A 22,651-nucleotide genomic window follows, 5' to 3' on the forward strand; every position below is an offset into this window, starting at 1 on the left:
AGATAGCGACAATGGCGAACCAAATCATGTGTGGGCAGCAGACAATTTTTTAATGTTGATGGTATAAAAGGGGAAAGTATCTAGTTTCTAACATTTGTTTCGTTCCAAATTGAAAAATGATAAGAGAGGGTATGAATGTCCATAAATTCAAACCTAAAATGAGGTTTATGAATTTTTTAAAATATTCACAAATGTTTGTGAAAATTTTAAAATTCTAAGGTTGGTCTCTATCCATATGTACATTTTAGAGATTGATTGTCTTTTTTACCTTTTTTTTTTAAATAATAATTTTATGTTTAGAAGAGTTTTAGATTTAAAATTATACTTAAATATAATATAAAATTATATTAAAATTTGTTTAAATCTACCATGCTGACATTAAAACACAATAGGGCAGCGCACGGGCGTTGCAGGGCATAGTGCACCAATCTGTTATTATTAACCAATGGCGACCCATCTTACACCCTCATCTACCAGGATTATTTAATTTGCCTTCTACAACGAGGCTTGCAAATTCATTTCAGTTGAATTCACTCGGAAGGGAGGGGGATCTGGGCAAGGACGAGGGATGGAGGAGGCAAAGGCGTTGACACAGCAGCAGCAGCAGCAGCTGTTGCTTCAACACCAGCAGCAACAACAGCAGCAGCACCAACTCTTTCTCCTGCAACAACTGCAACAGCAAAAGCAACATCATCAGCACCAGCACCAGCACCAGCACCAGCAGCAACAAGCAGCCGCAATGGCTCGCTTCCCCTCCAACATCGACGCTCATCTTCGCCCTCCAGGACTTATTCACCGACCGCTCACTCTCCAACAGCAGCCACACCATCAAAACCCTAACCCTAACCCTAACCCTAGCGCCACTCCCAATGTCATCCAACAGCAACAGCAGCAGCAGCAACAGCAACACCAAGAGCAGCCACTGCTGCTGCAGCAGCAGCAGCAGCAACAACAACAACAACAACAACAACAAAAGCCCAGCTCCGCCCAGCAGCAGCAGCAGAAGCAGCAGGAGGCTCAGCAGCAACAAAGACTGGTTCGATCCGGGAACCCCACTGAGCTCCAGATGGCGTACCAGGACGCCTGGCGCGTCTGCCACCCTGACTTCAAGCGCCCCTTCTCTTCGCTCGAGGATGCCTGCGAGAGGTCAGATTCCTCTTTTGAGGGTTTACCCCTCTCTCACCCCGATTGAGTGATTGATTTTAAATTTTCTTACAATATTTGAATGCAGTTACGATTCTACTTGAATTTACATCCATGCTTCTGTGCCCCATTGTATCTCCTTACTTCTCACTCACGTGTTGCAGATACAAATATACTCTTTTTCTTCTAAATTTTGTTTTACCAAAGTGAAGTTTTAATGATGTTATGACGCGACAACATGAATGTACTCACTCCTCGCCAAAGTAAATGCTCTTTCAGTGCAAAATGGATTATAAAATTTCAATTACTAGCCTTTAGTGGGGCATTTGATGGGACAATTGTATTTTTAAGCTGATTTTCTGAAAGATGTCATGAAGCAATTTTACTAAATCATTCATCATGATACTCCTTTGATATTCTAGGTAGAGAATTCATTACTTTGAGTGGAATAATTTCCCTTTTTTTGCAGTTTCTGAAGAGATTTTGATTGTTCAAAAGAAAATTTATGTGGAGCCTTATTCAAGTTGATTATCATGTTGGCATATTAACTCTTGATATTTCCAATTAAAAGTTTATAATGAGAAATGAATGATGTGGGGCTCTTTAGTTGTTGTCCTATCAAACAGTATTTTAGGCTGCTTATTGAAAGCATGCGTGCACACTCATTGTTATAGCCAATTTAGTTGATTGTGAACCTATTTCTGCTCATATCTTTTTGCACAGCTAATCATGTATTCATTGAAGACATGGGATTCTTTGACTGTAGCTCTACCAAGAGTGGTAGTGGCAGTGTGGCACTAATTTATATTTGGAGCATGGATATTGTTGTACTGTATACCTGCTTATCTTTTTCTATTCAAGCTCTCACATAGTTACCAGAATACATTAATACTTCAGCAAACCGCAAATTGATGCAAACATGCTGAAAAATGGTGCAGGATTCTTCCTGGTGATCCAAAGTTTTAATTTAATGTCTTCCATATAACATATTTTTATCATTAAAAATGGAGGATTGTTGCATTATTGTTTTTTCAATCACGGTTGATCTTTTACGCCAAAGAAAATAAGTTCAATTTAAAAAAAATCGCAACATCCTCACTCAAATATGTAAGTGTTAGAATCAATTTAACTTCTGTTTTGGGTTTTGGAATCAAAAAAGACAAGTTTGCGTTATGGAGATGTGGTTTGTTTTTTTGTGTTGTGGGATATTTGGATGGAAAGGAACTATTGCATTTTTAATGGGAAGAAGACTTCTTGGATTTTGGTTTAGGATAAGATTTAGTACTTGGCTTCTTTATGGGTTGTTGGTGCTGTTTTTTTTCAAGGGAATGTGTCCTGAAGATATTTAGTGCGTTTGGTTTGCTGTTTTGTGTTAATCGTTTTGTTTTTCTAGTTTTGTTTTCTTTTTCTTTTCCCCCCTTATTTTAAGGAGGATTCCTTATTCTCCTGTTCTCTACATTCTTTCTCAATTAATATACTTCTTATTATAACATATTTTCAACTATGTTTCTGACTAACTATGACTGCGATGTACTGCATTTTAGAGCTTGGGTTGTACTTGGTCCCGTTCCAGTTCCACGAACCAATCTTTCCAACTAAGAAAGGAAGAAATCTATGAATGATTAATAGAATGAGAAACAAAATTGCAATCTGGATTGTAGGATTGTAAGATCCTAGAATCGAGGTTTTCCCAATTGATCGCCCATTATAATATAGAACTGCAATAGAATTACATCAAGATTGTTAGGAGCACAGGGTCGTGATTCCACTTGAGATCCTGCCTATCCTAGGATTGGATTTATGTTGCTATGGTCCAATATATGTATTTTTATTAGCCCAAACACTCATATTTTGCAATAGAGTAATAGACTCGTCCCAATTGGCTGAATCCATCAAAATTAGGGCAAAATAGTACTTCTCCGGATATTTCTTTGCTGCACACCTAGAGAGAATTATGGACAGAAGCAGAGAGCCTCAAAAAATTGAATTTGAGGGCTCTTGACTCAAAAGCAGCAGAGATCAGGAGGTTGTTCGGCCAGTTACTTTGTTTGATCAGCAGCAGAAATGAGTAGGGCAGTTCCTTCTTGAAATTGCTGAGAGCTGACAGCAGCGTTCTTCCTTCTTGAAGTTGCGGAGCTTTGACAACTAGCTCTTGAAGTGCTTCAATAGGCAGCTTTTGAAGAGCTTTGTCTTTTTTTTGATAGAGAAAGAAGAAATATTATTAAATAAGAAAGAATGTACATAGCATTCGAGAGTGTGAGTTGGAATTTCTGAAATAAATTTTTTGCGAGAAAGGGATTTGGAGAGAGATGCGTTGGCGGATAAGGGTTGCTTGTATAATGTGAGCTACTCGATTTTAGTGAATGGTGAGCTTAAATCTTGGTTTAAGGCTACAAGGGGGATTAGGCGAGGTGACTCTACACCCGGGTGTAGCAAAAAGTGGGCGAGGGTGGGCTGGGTCATGATCCTGAAATGACGTGCCCTGTCAGTGCTCAAGTATGGTGTCAAATATGCGAGGGTTCCCACATCATTCTAGACTTGGGCAGGTAAAGAAGTTAGTTTAAGAGATTAGGATTATATTAGCAACTTGAAATATAGGGACACTTGCGGGTGAAAGCATGGAAATTGTGGATACAATGAAACTAAGTGGGTGGGGGAGCAAATTAGAGAAATTAAAAAAACAGGATTCAAACTTTAATATACTAGAAAAGAAAAATATAAGAATTGAAGTAGGAATTATTGTAGACAAAAATTTAAAAGATAGCATTGTAGATGTCAAAAGAGTAGGGGATAGAATTGTGAAAAACAAGATAGTCTTGGGCAATGAGATGATAAATGTCATTAGTGCTTATGAAGTAGGTTTAGTAGAAGACCTTAAGAGACTATTTTGGGAAGACCTCAAAATCTACGTTTAAAAACAATCTCCTTCTCTTTCTTCCTACTCACATGATCACATCCTTCACAACACTAGTTGCTATTAAAATAGCACCCACAATTTGTCTACCCTCAACAAAAGCACTTTGAGCCTGAGATATGGAGTCTCCAATCACAAAACTCAGCCTATCTGCAAGAACTCTGTTAATGATCTTATAAACATAACATGACATATGCAGAAAATTATCAACCTTAATTGACCGACTCTTGGGCAACAAAGTAGGGTGAGTAGAATTAATGCTTTTTCCCACAATCCCATTATAATAAAATTCATTAAAAGTATTCATTCAGTCCTTACTAATCACATACTAGCAATCTTGAAAGAAAGCCATATTAAAACCATCAAGACCCGAAGCTTTATGGCTCTTTATCCTTGACATCACCATCCTTAACTTCACTTTTTGAAAAGGTTTGTCTAACAAAACCACCATAGCACTAGAATTGGGCTCCATTCCAGCCCCTTGATCATAGGTCTAAACTCATCCTCTTCTTTTGAAAAAGCTTGAAATAAAAGTAGTGATTTCATTTTCTACCAAACAATGAAAAAACACATATTTTACTTCTCATTTTACCAATAGCTAAGTAATGAAAAAAATTGGGATCCGGTCACTTTCACAAATCCATTTTAAATTTCTTCTTCCGTATCCAACTCCTTATTTACCTAAAGATCACCTCCTCCAACTGATTTTTCAGCTAGACTTTCTTAGCCTTTTCATTGTGTGCCAAACTCTCTTCTTCCCCTTTCCTATCCAACATGTCAATCTCTCCTATGATACTAGACTTTTGGCCCTAATATCTCCATAACCTTCGACATTTCACTTCTACAACACCTCCTTAAGCATATTTAAGTTTTTTTTTTTTTATAAACCTGGAACCTTTTTGCAATCCTTGACTCCAAGAGTTCTTTAATGAAGGATGAACCTAAATGGAGTAGGACCTTGCTTGACCTTGCTATACTTTGATAAAATAGGAAAATGATGAGATATTGGTCTGGACAAAACACTTTGAGAAAGATTGGTGAAGGCATCTACCCCTATTTGAGATGCTAGCAACTGATCTATCCCTATTCCTCACCCACAAACTCGGAAAAAGAGCATTATCCAAAGATAAATCCCTTACCGCACCCCTTAATAAAACTATTCAAGTATAACATGCTAGAAGTCATTATACCTCCCCCTTTTCTCTTTCGAGCAAACCTCACAATGTTGAAATCTCCCCCTAAACCTAAGATGACAAAATCCATACACCTCAACTAACTCATCCCATAAATATGACCTAAGAGCTGGGCTCATTGTTGCAAATACTAATGTGACCACCAATGATCCATACCACTAATTTCTAACAACATTGATAGAGAAAACAATCCAACTAGACAATCTATTTTACAAATAGAATGAGTATCGCATGCAATTAGCATCTCCCTAGAAGCCCTTTTTAAAGGAAGAACCCTCCTAGTCCTTAGTTTTGAGGGCAGACAACCTCCTAAAGATTTGGAGGCTACCCAAAACTATTTTGAAAGAGGGACTATGATAATCAAGGAAGAAAATGATCCCATTAACTAATTGGAGATGGAATACCACCACTCCCTCATTACTTCTGAGCCTCTAACAGCTCCCTCTCTATAACCCTATCCACTATCCTACTCAACACATTAGCTACGAGAGTGAATAAAAAGGGGATAAAGGTTCTCCTTGTTTGATGCCCTAGAAGCACTAAACTAGGATTTGGGTTCACTATTAACGATCACCAAGAAGCACACATTAGATAGGCAACCCCTTATCCAAGATACCATCGCTTACCAAAACCCTTTCTCGCAAAGACTTTATCCAAGAAGCTCTAACTTACTTTATCATAAGCGTTCTCAAAATCATTTTAAAAAACAAATCCCCCTTCTTATTACCACCTCAATGGCCACAAGAATGGCATCCCCTATTTGCCTCCCCCTTACAAACACATTATGTGTGCTAGAGATAGTGTTAAAGCAACATACTCAACCTATTGGGTAAAGCTTTAGTAATTATCTTGTGCACACTAGAAACAAGACTAATGGGTCTAAAATTCTCAACCTTAATAGATCTAGATTTTTTGAAGGGGGGCTCAGGTGCAACGGTAAGCTTGTCGCCGTGTGACTTGGAGGTCACGAGTTCAAGGTGTAGAAACAACCTCTTGCAAAAAGGCAAGGTAAGGCTGCGTACTATAGATCCATTGTGGTCCGCCCCTTCCTCGGACCCTGCATACACGGGAGCTTCCTGTGCTGGGCTGCCCTTTTTTTTTTTTAATGGATCTAGATTTTTTAGGCACTAGGTCTATAAAAGATGAGTTGATGCTTTGGTCAGAGTCCCTTTCCTAAAGAATTCAGCAAACACTTCCAACAAATTTCCGTTTACAACCTCCCAACAATCTTTGAAAAATGCAATGCTGAAGCCATCTGTACCTGGGGCCTTATCGCTTTCCAACCCAAAACCACCTCTCACTTTCTCCTCCTCCTCAAATGATCTGTCTAACCAATTTTTTGGATCAACGGTTATAGGACTCCAATTTAGCCGCCTTAACTTTGGTGTATGATGGTTGTCCTCCAAATACAAATTTTGAAAGAAGTTAGTAATAATGGAAGTGATCTAATGTTGGTCATTAGTGACTGTCCCATCCGCTACACCTAACTCCCTAATCAAATTCTTACTCCTCTAACCATGGTTAGCTTGTGAAAGAAAGAAGAGTTACAATCACCATCTTTTATCCATTGGTCTTTTGTTTCCAACTCAATTCCTGGAAGATTACCTCCTCCAACTCATTCTTCAAGGAAATGTAGAATTATTAGATATCTGTCAGCCTTTATTAGAGGCTGATCTTTAGGAGATTTAGAGCTAACAAATCAGTTGATTTGTTAGCTATTTTTGGTTCCATGATCCTAGGGGATTTGGGTAGCATGTTACTTGATTCTGTAGATAGTCTTTCCTATTTTGCTGCTTTTCATTTTAAATAGGATATTCTATTTTCAGTAGGTTGTAAATATCCCTAGTAATTAGATGAGAATTATCATCTTTTTAAAGGGAATGTAATCTTTTTCATAAGTAGGTGGAATATTCAGTTTTCTTTTCCACATTTCATCATGGTATCAGAGCATCCTCTGAACCCTAAACTTCCCATATGTCCAAATACGGTATGGTCACCGGGCGACGCGACTCCACCTCCTCAGTCTAAGACGTCACCACCAATCAGGAAGCTATGGTCTCAGGCAACAACAGCAGTTCAGATAGCAACCTTATGCCCATTACAGGGCACAAATTTAATGGGAATAACTATCCCCAATGGTCCCATTCCATGTTGATGTTTATGTGCGGAAAGGGAAAGGATGATTATCTCTTAGGAGTTGCAGCCCAACCAAGCAAGGATGATGCGAGGCTCAAAACATGGAAATCGGAAAATAACATGGTCATGTCATGGCTCATTAATTCCATGACAAATGACATTGGAGAAAATTTTCTTCTCTACACAACATCAAATGAGATTTGGGAAGCTACCAAGGAAACGTATTCTAACAATGAGAATACATCTTAATTATTCGAGGTGGAAAGTGTTCTCCATGACTTACGCCAAGAAGATCCGACAGTGACCAAATACTTCAACACCCTCAACCGCTACTGGCAACAACTGGACTTATTTGAGGAGCATTATTGGAGCTAACCTGAAGATGGAATCAGGTATAAACAAATTGTTGTAAAGAAAAGAATATACAAATTTATGATTGGATTAAATAAAAATCTTGATGAAGTATGAGGAAGAATCCTAGGATCCAAACCACTGCCAAACATTTGAGAAGTGTTTTCAGAAGTTTACCGAGGGGAGAGTCTAAAGAAGATAAGAAGATAATGATGGGCCCTCAAGATTCTGCAACAAACCTGGAGAGTTCAGCCCTTGCAGTATGAGGAAATCCATATAATAGCAGTGCCAGTAGATTGAAAAAGGGAGATCGTGGTGTGACCATTGTTGACGTCTTGGTCACACCAAGGACACTTGCTGGAAAATCCATGGTAAACTCGCAGATTGGAAACCTTCCTGCTTTGCCAACGACAGAGAAGGATGAGGAAATTTCGTCTTGGTGGATGAAAAACCAACACCACCTGAGCCCAGTCTCTTCAGCAAGGAGCAACTAGAATTATTGCAAAAAATGTTCGGCCAATCTTCAGCAGCCCCTGCTATTGTGGTTGGTACTAGTTCTTTGGTAGACAAAGGTAATTTTTTAAGTGCTCTTAAGGTTAAAAAGGAGAAGCTAGGTCCATGGATTATAGACTCACGAGTGTTGGACCATATGACTGGAGATATAATTTTTTTTTTGTACTTATAGTACCTGTTATGATAATTTAACAGTTAGGATAGTAGATGGTTCACTCTCAAAGGTGGCTGGTATAAGTTTTGTTAAAATTTCAGAGAATCTAACACTCAACTCAGTTCTATTAGTGCCAAATTTGGATTGCAATTTATTGTCTATTAGTAAACTCACTCGGGATCTCAATTGTGTTACTAAATTTTTCCCAAATATGTGTGAATTTCAGGTCTTGGATTCGGGGAAGATGATTGGCAGTGCTAAGATGTGTTCGGGGCTCTATCTTCTCGAGGTTAATGATCCTCCTTAAGGAACAACTCACAAATCTGATTGTTTAGTGTCTAGAAGTCATTTTCTTTGTCATTCGTTCTAATAATGATAGTGCAATTATGTTGTGGCACTATAGGTTAGGACATTCAAATTTCTTGTATTTCGAAAAACTCTTTCCTTGTATTTCGAGAAACTCTTTCCTTCATTATTCAATAATAAAAATCCAAATGATTTTTAGTGTGTTGTGTCAATTTTCAAAACATGTTCGGGACTCTTATCCTAATCGACCCTGCAAAAGCATCCCAACCCTTTTCAATGATTCATAGTGATGTGTGGGGGCCATCTAGGATTAAGAACTATATCTTTTATAGATGATCACACTAGACTTACCTGGATATTCCTCATGAAAGAAAAGTCAGAGGTAGGTCAGATTTTCAAAAATTTTAATACCATGATCCAAACACAATTCCAAGCAAAAATACAGATTGTGAAAACTAATAATGCCAAAAGAATATTTCAAATCCATTCTTGATGATTATCTTGAGTCAAGGTATAATACACCAAAGTTCCTGTGTCGACACTCCTCAGCAAAATGGAATTGCCGAAAGAAAAAGCCGGCACCTACTAGATGTTGCCCGCTCCCTCATGTTCTCTACACATGTATTGAAGCACTTTTGGGGTGAAGCCATTTTCACTACAGCCTACCTCATAAACTAGATGCCCTCTTGTGTTCTCAAATTCCAAACTCCCTGTCAAACTCTACTTCAGTCCTTACCCAAAACTCGACTCATCTCCACTATTCCCTTCAAAGTATTCGGTTGCTCGGCTTTTGTTCATTTTCATAGTCAACACTGGGGTAAACTTGATCCTAGAGCCCTTAAGTGCATTTTTCTCGGGTACCCTCCAAACCAAAAGGGTTATAAATTCTATTCAACAGCTACTAGGATTGACTGATTTTTAACTTCAGTTTGGGGAGACACCTTAACTGACTTATCTTAAGAAGAGCTTCTTAGAATAATTTCTAATTATTGCCCACTAGTGCTCAAATCTAATTTTGTGAAGTGGTGATCTACCCCGTTTCATTTTGGAAATATGTTATTGACACATCGTGACTTCTGGTGATTGAGTGGTGCAGTGGATGCCTTTTGGAAGGTTAGGATTTGGGAGAGTTTCAATTTCATAAGGAAGCTAAAGTTTATGAAAGAATAAATTCAAAATTTGGAATCTGGAGGTTTTTAGTGGTGCTTGTTCTATGAAGAAAGATATTTGATAGTGTTATAGGTTGGTGACGGAAGAGAAACCTTTCTCAAAAGAATTAGCTATACAAGGGTTCAATTTTCTAATGAGTTCGAGCAGCTTTTGAGAAAAAAATGGTTAGTTGGTGGAAAAAGTCTTGAATGAATTTGGTTAAGGAGGGAAATCATAATATGGGGGTCTTCCATTGGGTGGCAAGTGGCGGAAGGAGGAATCTTGTAAAGGAGTTGGTGGATAATAGTGGTGTGTTAACTAGGACCTTGAGTGTACTACAAGTATGATAACTGACTTTTATAGGAGCCTGTTCTTTGAGGAGGATGAAGGTAGGCTATGATTAAGGGATTGGACTAGTGCTTTATTCCCATAGAAAAAACGCTAGAGAGTCTTTTGAGAAGGTAGCAACTAGAGGTGTTGTGTTTGAAATGGATAAAGAGAAGGCTTGAGTCACATGGGTTTACAATGGTTTTTTTTTTTTTAGAATGGTTGGGAATTTGAAGGGAGATCTTCCTAGAATCATTTGTTAAATTTTTCCATAATGGACTTGTGGCCTTGTAGGTAGGAGCATTAATTCCATTTTTGTTACGTCAGGGGCTAAAAAAGATTGTGTTGAAGCTTTTATAGTTTTATATGAGAGATTGGCTAGTGTCTCATCAGATAACATTTTCTATATTCAACTCTCTTTGTTCTAACAAATGGTGACAAAACATCGTGGCAGTCTTTCTTTAGGTTTGAAGCTAAAGGTTGCAGAGAGGGAGAGATATTGTAGGGTTCTGCAACAATAGAGAGTTCGTGGAAATGAGGATAGGTTGGCAATGTAATGTGCCCAATGAGTTAGTTGAGGGTGAGGAAAGTTTGTGTTGCTTTAGGCTAAAAGTGAGGCAACAGAGTTTGAACCTAGTTACTAGGTCTTGATATGGGTCTTACAATTGTTTTGAAGCTAAAAGAAAGGTTTTCAATTTGGATTCTTTGAATGATGGTTTTGTTTATCTAATGGAGTTTGTTGGAAGACATACTTTGTGCTTGATTCTAGATGGTCAGGAACTTAATGGCTGATAAACAAATAGATGAGTTTTGTTTTGGACATTGTCAATTAGACAAGGGCTTAGGGGTAACCTTCTTAAGAATTGAAGGAGGTGTTTTAGTCTGAAATTGTTGTTAAAAACTAGCTAGTGTTTTTTGTGCTTTGAAAAATTGAAGGGAAAAAGTGCCATTAACTCTATTGGAATACCATAAGGACGTGAAGCGGCAGGTTGGAGGAGCTTTGGGAAAGTTGCGACAAATAGAAGTTGAGAAGAAATCAAGTGCTAAAATTTTTCTTGCAGGGATTGTGGTTCAAGGAAAATTGAAAACAGTGAGAAATCAAGGTTGTTCTTTCAGTGTTTATCTTACATCAACACGCTGTCTCAGTTCCAATGAAGAATATTAGGACTTCCAATGAGGGCTGTATCAAATATGGTGGTTGCATTGGAATGACGAGATTGTAGGGGAGAATTTAAAGGATGGTTGTAAGACCAACGATGCTTATATGAATAAGAATGTTGGGTGGCTAAGAAACGAATCCAAAAGGCTAAAGTTGCTGAGATGAGAATGCGATATGGATGAATGGTATAATGTTAAAAAATAAATTGAGGAATGAATGTATTTGCGATGAGTTAGGTGTAGCTCTTGTAGAAGATAAGGGAGGGATGACTTAGATGGTTTGGGCACCTGCAACGTGGGTCAAATAGCATGCCAATGTGGAAGAGTGGGCCACATATTATGAGGGGCGGTAGAAGGGGTAGAGGTAGACCTAAAATAACTTGGAATGAGATAGTGATGAAGCATTTAATAATCTGAATTTGTAGGGGTACATTGTTCATGATCGTGTCAATTGGTAGAAAAGGATTCATGTAGCTGACCCCACTTGCTAGGACTTAAGGCTTGGTTTGCTGTTGTTAGGATTTTAAAGGATAGATCCTTGATAAGGGAGGATATTTGGGATTTAAGTTTGAGAATATTAGGGCCTTTATATTTTGGGTCCAAGTGGAATGGAAATAAGTCTTGAGCTGCAAAACATGAACGGAGGGAGTTTGGCTTGCCCGAGAAGAATATTCTTAATTTATGGGCCTAGAAAAGGCAGGATGGGTCTGATTTGAATAATAATAGTATGGGTTTGAAGGGAAATTTTCAGCTAGGGTTTAAAGATGCAGATGGGTCCGGTCTTCCTACAAATGGTGGGTTGAGCAATTTAAGTATTAAGGGCATGTCATTTTTGCTCAAGGTGGGTTGGGTAATATTGAGATTGGGATGGAAGATGCTGATTCTTTCTCTTGCCCCAAGTAAATTTGGGAATTGAGAAGGGACTGTTTTTAGAGTTTCAAAAAAATAAAGGAGGGGGAACAGGGGTGCTGCCAATTTCAAGTAAATTGCAGATGTTTATGATACAAGAGAACATTCTAATTTACATGGCATACAAAATGCCATTCCAGTTCAGCAGGCTATGACTTCAATATAATCTGCTTTGGAAAAAACCAAGGGCTTGGAAAAAACATCTACATATTAGGAGGTTTTCAAAGGAGCTTTCAGATGGAATGGAGAGTTAAAGTGAGAAAGAAAATGATCTTTTACTAAATCTATTGTTGGCAGAATATGTTTAGTTGATGAGGATGAGTTTTTAAGCTCATAAATTGAGAGGCCTGTTGATGGATTTTATGTGTGGGAGATGATGTTTGATTGGGCAAGAAGTTCTAGAGGACGAAGATACCTAGAAGAACTCCTAAAGGAGTAGTGGTTGGTGTCATTTAAAGAATACAAAAAACCAAGTAGAAAATGGAGGAGGGTTCTTTGCCTTTAGTTCTCATTTGGGAATGTTATCCTATAGCTGTTTTTAATGTGTCCGAATTTGAATGAATGTGGGTAAGGTTGAGATTGAATCAAACAAGGGTTACAAATGGAACTTAGAGTCAACCTGTGAGCTCACAAAGGTAACCTCCCTCTTCATATGACTATGAACACCCAATGAAGGAAGAGAAAGAAATGAATCCCCACAAGCACTTTATAACAAACCAATTGATGTATTCTGGATTTTCCAATGGGAATTAGTAAGAATTGGGGTCAAATATTCCATCTTGAAAAACAATTTTATTCCTTTGATCACAAATGCTCCACATTTTCAAAGCGCAACAAAAATAATATCATAAGCCTATTTAGGATCCTATTCTAGTGCAGGGAGTGTGGGAGTAAGAAATATCCACTAGGATCCTATGCAATGTTCTTTGTAATTTCTAACAAAGGAATCATCTCTTCTCGGTGAAGTGAAACTCCATAATTGTTAAGATTTTCTTCGCAACAAAATAGGGAGGTTTCCAGTTGCTTCAAAATATTCAAGGAAAGAGGAGGGATTTTTCTAGTTATGGAAGATTTGATTTTTATTTAAATTTTGAACACCTTGATTCTATAGTGGTTGGGTCTTACCATGATGGGACCAAGGCTAATGGGCCTAAACTCCAGAAACTCTCTTTTGGGCCTACTATCAAATAGAACTGGAAAATGGATTGTTAAGGAACCTTGTATGGGTGGGCTTGGATTGAAAGATAAAAGCCTTTTTCTTCTGGTTCACATCAAGTCTCTTGTCTCAAGTCTTTCTCAACGAAAACTTTGACCGTTGTTGTCGAATAAGTCTGTTAGTCAGATCATCTGCAATCCATGTCGAGCCTCGACGAGCCTAGATAGTTGGAAATTTAGATCTATTATGACAAGCTTCGTAACAAGACACTGGTTCGTTGTCTACCTAACCTGCTCATCTCTTTTTGATGGGATGATGGGATGATGGGGCCATGCTCTCACTTAGATTTGCTCCTACAAGATCTAGCATAGGGTCCAAAAGCTCAAACCCTTTTCATTGAGATCTTTGAAAGCTCCGATGCAGGTAACCACAATTCGTCACCACTGAATGGCTGGTGAGATCTTTCCCTTGCCCTATTCTGTTTGATGTGTGTGTGGAGCACACTACTGGATATAGGGTGTGTGATAGATATTTTTATAGTTGACATAGGTTAGAGAAGAGTAGATTACTTAGATTTAGGGTTTGGGTTTTCATGGGTTCACTATTTAAATTTTATAATAGCGCATCAATCACTTATTGATTTTCAACTGATGACATGCATCGTTTAGGCTGAAATCGAATACAACTTGAAAACTTATTATCTCTAATTGCAAGGACTATAATTTTAGGATAAATTAGGCATTTATTTTATAGGAAAATAATGTTTATTGGTCTAACTTGCATAGCCATTGAATCATGTCTAGCGTTCCCGGCATATTTTTTTAATTCGACAGGAAAATTTATCAAACATCTAAAAAAAAATGAACTTCAAGACTAAGCAATTATTTGCTAAATTGTATCATTCTTCTTTTGTTAGATACTTATAATCTGCCTGTGTACACTAAATGCCTTATTATCTTTACGCTCAGCCGATCCCAAGCCCGGATAAAGGAGGGTTGCATTAGCCAGATGAAAGCTAACATAAAATTTGTTAGATCTATTAAATATGAATCCTTCTTCAATGTTCACTTAGTTGTTTTTTATGAGCAACGTGTTTCACTTATACCACGTAAGTATAGCGAAAAATGGACAAGTGTGGGCTAGGTTGGGCCATTATAAACGAGAGGGGGTCAAGAACATAGTTCAAGGAACTAAGGTTAGATTAGCAACTTGGAACATTGGGACACTTAATAGGAAAAAACTTGGAGCTAATTTGTACAATGATTAAAAGAAAGCTAGAGAAATAAAAATTAGGATTTAAACTTTGGTACACTTAAAAAAAAAAAAAAAAAGCATAAAAATGGGGTGGGAATCATTGTAGACAAAGACCTAAAAGATAATGTGATAGATATTAGAAGAATAGGGGATAAGATCATAAAAATCAAGGTAACTATAGGCCAAAAGATAATTAATGTCATTAATACGTATGCTCCCCAACTAGGATTAACAGAAAACCTTAAAAGACAATTTTGGGAAGATATGGATAATATCGTACAAGGGATACTAGGGTTTAAAAAAACATCCATATGAGCTTATTTGAATGGATACATTGGTAAGGATAGTATATGTTATGAGAGGGTATATAGAAGCCATGGATATGGTGATAAAATGGAGTAAAAGTACTTTAATACGTATTCACAAAAGCAAAAGTGATATTCAAAATTGTAATATCTATCATGGAATTATACTTACACGAGTCATACAATGAAATTGTGAGAAAGAGTTACTGAACAACCATAGTAGTTAGAGGCACGAGGCGAGCTGAGGTGCAAAGGGTCTTTGATGCTGAGGCGCGAGGCGAGCTGAGGTGCAAAGGGTCTTTGATGCTGAGGCGCGAGGCGCGAGGCGAAGGCGCTCGCCTCATGAAGGTGAGGTGCACAATTATTAAAATGGTGTAAAATGTCTATTTGGAGTAATTGATATATGAACATATGAATATCTAGTAATATTAGAATTTAAAATGGCAAAACATTCAATTACAAAATTGAAAATTTAATAAAATTGCCCGTACGAAGCCCAAAAGCATTAACAATTCAACATAGTTCAACATCAAAAGAAAAGAGTACAAATCAAAAAATAGTAGCTAAATAAAAAGAATAAATATTATGTATTAGTTATAATTTATAAACTCACATTAATTAAACTAAATATTACAAATTAAAAAACAGTAGCTCAATTTGAGTTAAATAAATAAATATTATGTATTAGTTATAATTTATAAGCTTAGATTAATTAAAGAAAATATTTAATTTATAAGCTTACAAATAAAGAAGAAGAAAAAGAGAAGCAGCAGGCAGCAGTCAGCGGCACGCAGCACGCACAAGCAGGCAGCAGGAAGAAGAAGAAGAAGATGAAGAAGAAGAAGAACTCGCGAGGGCTCCTGCTGGTTCAAAACGAAGTCGTGAAGGGTTATGCTTCTTCAAAATGTCGAAGACAAACTCACGATCCTGGTTCGAAGCTCGAAGATGAAGTTGCGAAGGCTTCCGGCTGGTTCGAAGGCTCGCAGATGAGCTCACGTTGCTGGTTTGAAGGATTGTGAAGGCTCCTGTTGGTTCGAATGTGCAAGACGAACTCACGAAGGGCTTTGAAGGGCCGAGAGGGGCTAGGGCTATGTTCATTCGGGTCGAATGAGGGCTACGGGTCTGGCTGTGGCTATTTCTCTCCTTTAAATGACTAAAAATTCACAAGGTGCGACTCATTGTGCCTGTCGCCCCAGTGCGCCTTGTCTCGCCTAGCGTCGCCTCTTGCAGGTCACCTCGCCTCACCTGGTTCGAGGCGCAAGCCTCTTCGCTTCACTTCGCCTAGGCGCGCTTTTAACTACTATGTGAACAACAAATAAGAATAGAAACGAGCGTCTCAAAGAATCAATTTGGCTATATGTATGGTAGATTGACAACTGAAACTAGTTACCTACTAAGAAGATTAAGTGATAAGTTCAAAAAAAAGAAGAGGAACTTGCATACAATTTTTATTGACTTAGAGAAAGCTAAAGTACCTAGGGAAGTATTATTGTGGGTTTTAGAAGAGAAGGGAGTATGTAGTAGACATACATATGTCATTAAAGATATGTATGATAGAGTAACGACTAGCGTTAGAACTATACAAGAGTAGAAAATTTCCAATCTCAATAGGTGTACATCAAGGTTCTACTTTAAGCTCCTATATTTTTGCTTTAGTAATTGATAAATTTCTAGGAATACCCAAAACGAGATCCTATGGTGTATGCTATTTGCAAATGATATTGTTTTGATTGATAAAAGTAGCAGTGGGTTAGAATCTAAGTTAAAATTTTGGAGAACAATTTTAGAGTCTAGAGGTTTTAGGATAGGTAGAGAAATAAGACAGTATATGAAATGTAATTTCAGCCATATAAGGAGGAATAATAAAGACAAGATTAAACTTGATGATCAAGAAATCAACAACAGTAAAGTAGTGTTTGGTTCAGAGTTGGAATCAGAATTCATTGGAATCAGACATGGATTGTCAAATTCCTCTCTTATGTTTGGTTCGGCACGGAATCAGAATCGAAATTGTATTATTATTATTATTTTTGATCAGTAAAGGTAAATGTATAGTAATCTAATGTGTATATACAAGCATACTTTTGGGCATACCCAGAGGGGACTCATGCTAAGTCCCAATCATAATTGCATAACAATACACTCAAAAAGCTAGATCTATAGCCCATCTATCATATCATCCAACTATTAGAGCATCATAATAAATGTAGAATAACAAAAGTACGTTTACAGTATTATCTAACCTGGGATTCCATATCAGTGCTTCAAAAGTCCATGTTGAGTCATCTCCAAAAATCAGTGCTGTCATTAAGTTGCAGCTGTGTTGTTGCTTCAAACTGTTCCAGTTGTGTCTAACAGAACTGCAGCATCCATAACTGATGCAGCAGTTAATTAAGCACGATCAATTCTTTACAGCTCCATGAACTCTTCAATCAGCACATCAATAGATCATGCTCATAGAATCACAAGTCCAGAAAAATCAGTTCATCAAAGGCCATGCTGTGTAGAACCATGCTGTCAAGAGCCTTGCAGATTTCAGAACTGGATCATGTAGAGCCATGTATCCACTTCCTCATAAAATTCAGAACATCCATATTCAGATCAGAAACTGAAGTGACTGGAGCTTATAAATTGTCAATTCAGTCTCAAAACTGAACTGTAGCTGTATCACAGATCACCAGCAACCAAAAATTGATGAAATTCATAAAGTGTCGTCAAAAGTCAGAGCTGTGCCAACAAAAGTGCAGTATCCATAACAGAAGCTTCCATTTCAAACCAGCACAAGCTAACCCAAACATCATTGGCTAGCTGTGAATTTTAGTGTGCACAGAGCGGCACCAGATCAGAGCGTTGTATGTGGCAGATCTCTATCTTGTGGACCTATGTATTCAACAAACTCAGTAAATTCAGAACTGAATCTCCTCCATCTATAGGATCAATCTAACTCCAGACCTTGTTATAAGCTGATAGCAGAACTGAACCAATAATTTCAGAATCAGGAGCCCAAAATCTGAACTTACACTTTCAGAGAAAACAGAAGCTGATTCCATTCAGTAACCAGGCCAGGGACCATACAGTAGTTTGGCACCAAATTACCACGACAGCTCTGTACATTTACCTTTGAAACTCAAGACTGAAGATATCTCCAGATCACTCTACCCAGGATCTGTATTGCAGAGCAACAGCCAAAGCAACACTGATTTCTGCAATCAATTATCAAAAACACAGAACAGCATCTCCTCTATTCATGTCTGACAGCATACTGAATCTGAAATCAGACCATAAATACTACCCAGACCTGCTTCCATAACTTAAGACATCAAATCTGAGTTATCCCTCAACATAGCACCATCGAAGCATAATCAGATATCAGTAGAAGGGCCCAGAACTAACTGAATGGAAGTCAGGAAATTTATCATACACAATTCTATACACGTTTAATGATAGTACCAGTTGGTGTGTTAACTTTGTCAAATTTACACTTATTTCTGAAGTGCCAAAGACAGTAGACTGTTGAAGCAAGGCAAGCTTTCATGGCCTCTGCTCTAACACTCTTCCCTTTAGCATCTTTTTTGATCCACTTGAGGGCAGCCTTTAGAGGGCACCTTGATCTTGTGCTGCCCATCCATTTTTTTATGGCTTCCCACACATCATTAGCTATCTTGCATTTTAAAAAGAGATGGCTCTCTGATTCTTTTTCAGAATTACATCAGGCACAATTATCATCCCTATCCACACCAGTTAGCTTGTCATTTGTCAGTAGTCTGCTTTTAGCTCCCAATCATAAAATAAAGGAGTGCTTAGGTGTACATCCACTGCTCCATACTACATTATACCACGACTTAGTTGTCCCCTTCAATCTCCAGAAGTTATAGGCCTTCGAACAATCTAATTGGTCATCATACACCCATTGGTCTTGCATCTGTTCTGCATTAACACTATTTCTGCACTGCTGCAATAGATCATCCTTGATTTCCAGTATCCTCTTATATAAAGGGGAGTCCTCGTGTTTTATTTTAGCCTCCAAAATATTGCTATTTCTTAGGTAAATCTGATTTATCCATTTGGATCACAAGGTGTCCTTCTTATGAATATTCCAGAGAGTTCTTGTAAGTAAAGCCCCATTCCATGTCTTCAGATCAAAGACCCCCAGACCTCCTTCAGTTTTGGGCAAGCATACTTCCTTCCAACCTACCAAATGTTTAGCTCTGCCTCCCCACTAAAACACTCTACATAACCTGATTATTTGTTTTAGCACAGCCATCGGAATAGGAAAAATGGAAAGCCAAAAGCATTCCATTCCTTGCACCACTGAGTTAATCAGTTCAAGTTTTCCACGTATGACAAAGTTTTGATAGGCCAGGAATCAATAATACTGCCAATTCTAGATATTAGAGGAGCATAGTGAGTCACATTCAGTCTGGTAGATGCCAATGGTATACCCAGGTATCTAAATGGAAAGGATCCTTCTTGAAACTAGTGATTCTTTTGATTGTATCAAGCTCAAGGATGTTCACACCAGCAGCATACAGGTTAGATTTCATAGGATTAGCCTTCAGACCAGAGCACTTAGAGAAGCAATCCAAGGCATCCATCAGTTTCTGTGCAGAGCAACAGTCACCCCTGGAAAACAATATGAGATCATCAGAAAATGCTAAATGTGTGGTCTTTAACTCTCCACATCTTGGATGAAAGTTAAAATATGCGTCATCTACTAATTCACTCAATAGCCTTGATAAATACTCCAGGCATAACACAAAAAGGATTGGAGATAGGGGGTCTCGTTGCCTTAATCCCTTCTTCCCTTCAAAAAAACCACATAGGCTTCCATTAAGAGAGATAGAATATGTGGTAGTTGTCACACATTCCATCACCCACTTCACCATTTTACTAGGGAAATTCAGGTTAACAAGCATGTCCTTAATAAACTTCCACGATAAAGAGTCATATGCCTTTCTCAAATCTATCTTCAAAATGCATCTTGGAGAGATTCTTTTTCTTGCATACTTTCTAACCAGTTCCTGTACCAGATAAATGTTTTCAACCATGGATCTTTGCCTCACAAAAGCTGATTGTGCAGGATTAACAATTTTCTCAAGGATAGGACTGATCCTGTTAGCTAATATCTTAGCTATTACTTTTTATGTCACATTGCAACAGGATATTGGTCTACCAGCCCTATTAGAGATATGTGAGAAATGAGTCTCATTGAGACCTCTCAAGGGGCCTTTTAGAACTTTTAGCTTCTTGGCAAGTCTATACATTTTATATCCCTGCACATCCCTCCTCCATGTATCTTTAACAATGTTCTGAAAATTAGGGTGTTGCACCCACATATTAAAATATTTAAATGGCCTTTTCCCCAAGTCATCCTCCATAAGCAGAGATACTGTACAAGATGCATGATCCGAGTGAATACCAGGAACTTGAAACATGGCCTGAGCACCCAAACCCTCTTAAGTACCACTGTACAGTAAAAATATTAACAATGATGATTTAAGATTTATATTACAATATATATAATATTTTAAATATTAATAAAGATATCATAACATTAATATTATTTTTTAAATTTATGTAATATATTATATTATAATAAATAATGTGTTTACATGCATGAGGATTTGATTCTAGATTAAGAGTCAAGGAACAAAATGTAGGCAAAAGGGGGAATCCCATTCCTGCATAAAATGGGAATCAGAATGAGATTGCTGAAAAACAAATGTTAAGAATGAGAATCAACTATTTCGATTCCAATTTCTAGAGTTGTTTCTCAATTACCAAACACCACCTAAATGATAAATTAAGGCATGGACATTTGCAGGAATTTAGGCATAATATCCGTAGAAGAGAGGGTTTGGACACGTAGGCCAATTAGTGCATCAGTGGAGGAGCAAGCTAGTCATTGTAAATGGAATCATAAGAGGAGGGGGAAGACCTAAAATAACTTGGGATGGGGTAGTGAAGAAGAATTTAGTATCTCTTAAGTTAGTTGAAGAAAATGCCCTTAATTGCGTGAATTGACAAAAAAGGATTCATACAATTGACGCAACCCAATATTATGGAACTTTAGGCTTCTTATTTTTGTTATATGTTTGGCTTGATGTTTGCCCTAGCGATAAGAATATTCTGTCCTCATTAGAATGAAAAATGGCTTCTAGTGGTAACTAGGTTTCTAAGCCTTCCAGTATTTTGTCTTATTGTGGCATAAATAGCCTTTCCTGCTTGTCATTAGAATGAAAAGTGAATTCTAATGGAAACTAAGCATTTTCTATCATTTAATGCCTTTTTGTGGAAGGTGTACAAATTGATAAGATTAGGTATAGGAGTTTGGCATGTTGGTTGAGTGCATCTCTTGTAAATTCCATTCAATTAGAACAAATGATTTTTTGAGCTGGGAGTTCTCTTTTATACTTAATATAACAGCTTGGGAATATTTTATAATTCTTTAACCATTATTTATTCACTCATATCATTTGCTTCCTATAATTTTTGCAGGCTATTGCCTTACCATGTTGTAGCAGACTATGAAGCTGAGGAAGATGATAGAATCCTTGATTCAGACACTACTGGCAACATGCCATCTCGCTCGCAGCAATGGGACCACAATATTGCTGCCAAAGTTGCGGAGTTCACTGCCACATTTGAGAAACAAGCCCTAGCATTCAATATTATATCCCGCAAACGAGCCCAAGGGGAATTCCGATCTGAGGAGAGGTTGATGATTGAGCAGGCTCTCCTACAAGAGGAGAAAAAAGCCATGCTGGAACTGAGAGCTGAAATTGAATCAAGGGAAAAAGCCAGTAGAGAAGCTCATGAGGCCAAGTTGAGAATGGCTGCAATGGCTCAGGCAGAGCAAGCACGAGCAGAGTCACAGGCTCATGCTGAGATGATGGCTCGAGCCCCTATAAGGGCGAGTGCACTTGGATCTCAAGGCAGTGATGTTCAAATTGGTCATAACATGGCACAGCAGGATCATGGAGTTAACCCGGATGAGTTGATCAATGGATGGGGAAGCAATGCACAGAGGGATGAGAAAGAGCCGTCTGAGGATTTCTTGAATGATGAGGAGACTGAAAATGGAGAAACAGGCATGCAAGATGAGTGGCAAGAAGTTGGGGAGTTTGATTTGAATACTAGGTGATTCAGTGTTCACATGGTTCAGTGATTCATAGCAGTATTTCAAATGGTGTGAAGATCATATTAGGTGAGATTTATAGGCCTCAACTCTGAGTTCAGTTTTTGATTGTGTATTCTTCAAGGCATGCGAAATTGGAGAAACGCATTTGGAATGAGATTGTCTCACTTTGTATTGGGGTGTGGGAGAGCAAAAGTTGTGTAGAATAAAGGCATTACGCTATGTATGAAATAATACTTGATGGCGAAGTATTGGTCCAACATTTCTCCAACTAGATGTGCGAAGTATTTTCTGCTTGGTTTTTTCCCTCTTAACTTCTGACAGCAGCAGATAGGGATTTGGGTAGTGGATTGCCAGATACTGAGTTTTTTTTTTTCCCTCTCTAATATTTTTGTTCTTCATCCATGATCATGATTTGAGAGAAGCCTTAAGGGGGTAGATCTCTAGGTTCGGACTTAGTGGTCTGTGGGCATGGTTGAGGCATTTATGTTGGAATTTCAGGGTTGCTGGACTGAGAAGGTGAGCTAGGTGTTAGTGATGGCCGT

General features: G+C 38.0%; 1 protein-coding gene across 1 annotated transcript; it reads left to right on the top strand.

Annotated features, from left to right (window-relative positions):
- Positions 1-391: 391 nt before the first annotated feature.
- Positions 392-22,377, top strand: LOC131144976 (uncharacterized). The gene is made up of 2 exons (XM_058093978.1): positions 392-1,146; positions 21,467-22,377. The coding sequence occupies exons 1-2, from the start codon at positions 569-571 to the stop codon at positions 22,110-22,112; spliced, it is 1,224 nt and encodes a 407-aa protein (XP_057949961.1). The 5' UTR covers positions 392-568; the 3' UTR covers positions 22,113-22,377.
- The last annotated feature ends 274 nt before the right edge of the window (positions 22,378-22,651 follow it).

This window comes from Malania oleifera, chromosome 12 (genome assembly GCF_029873635.1).
Source record: "Malania oleifera isolate guangnan ecotype guangnan chromosome 12, ASM2987363v1, whole genome shotgun sequence".
Lineage (NCBI taxonomy): Eukaryota > Viridiplantae > Streptophyta > Magnoliopsida > Santalales > Ximeniaceae > Malania > Malania oleifera.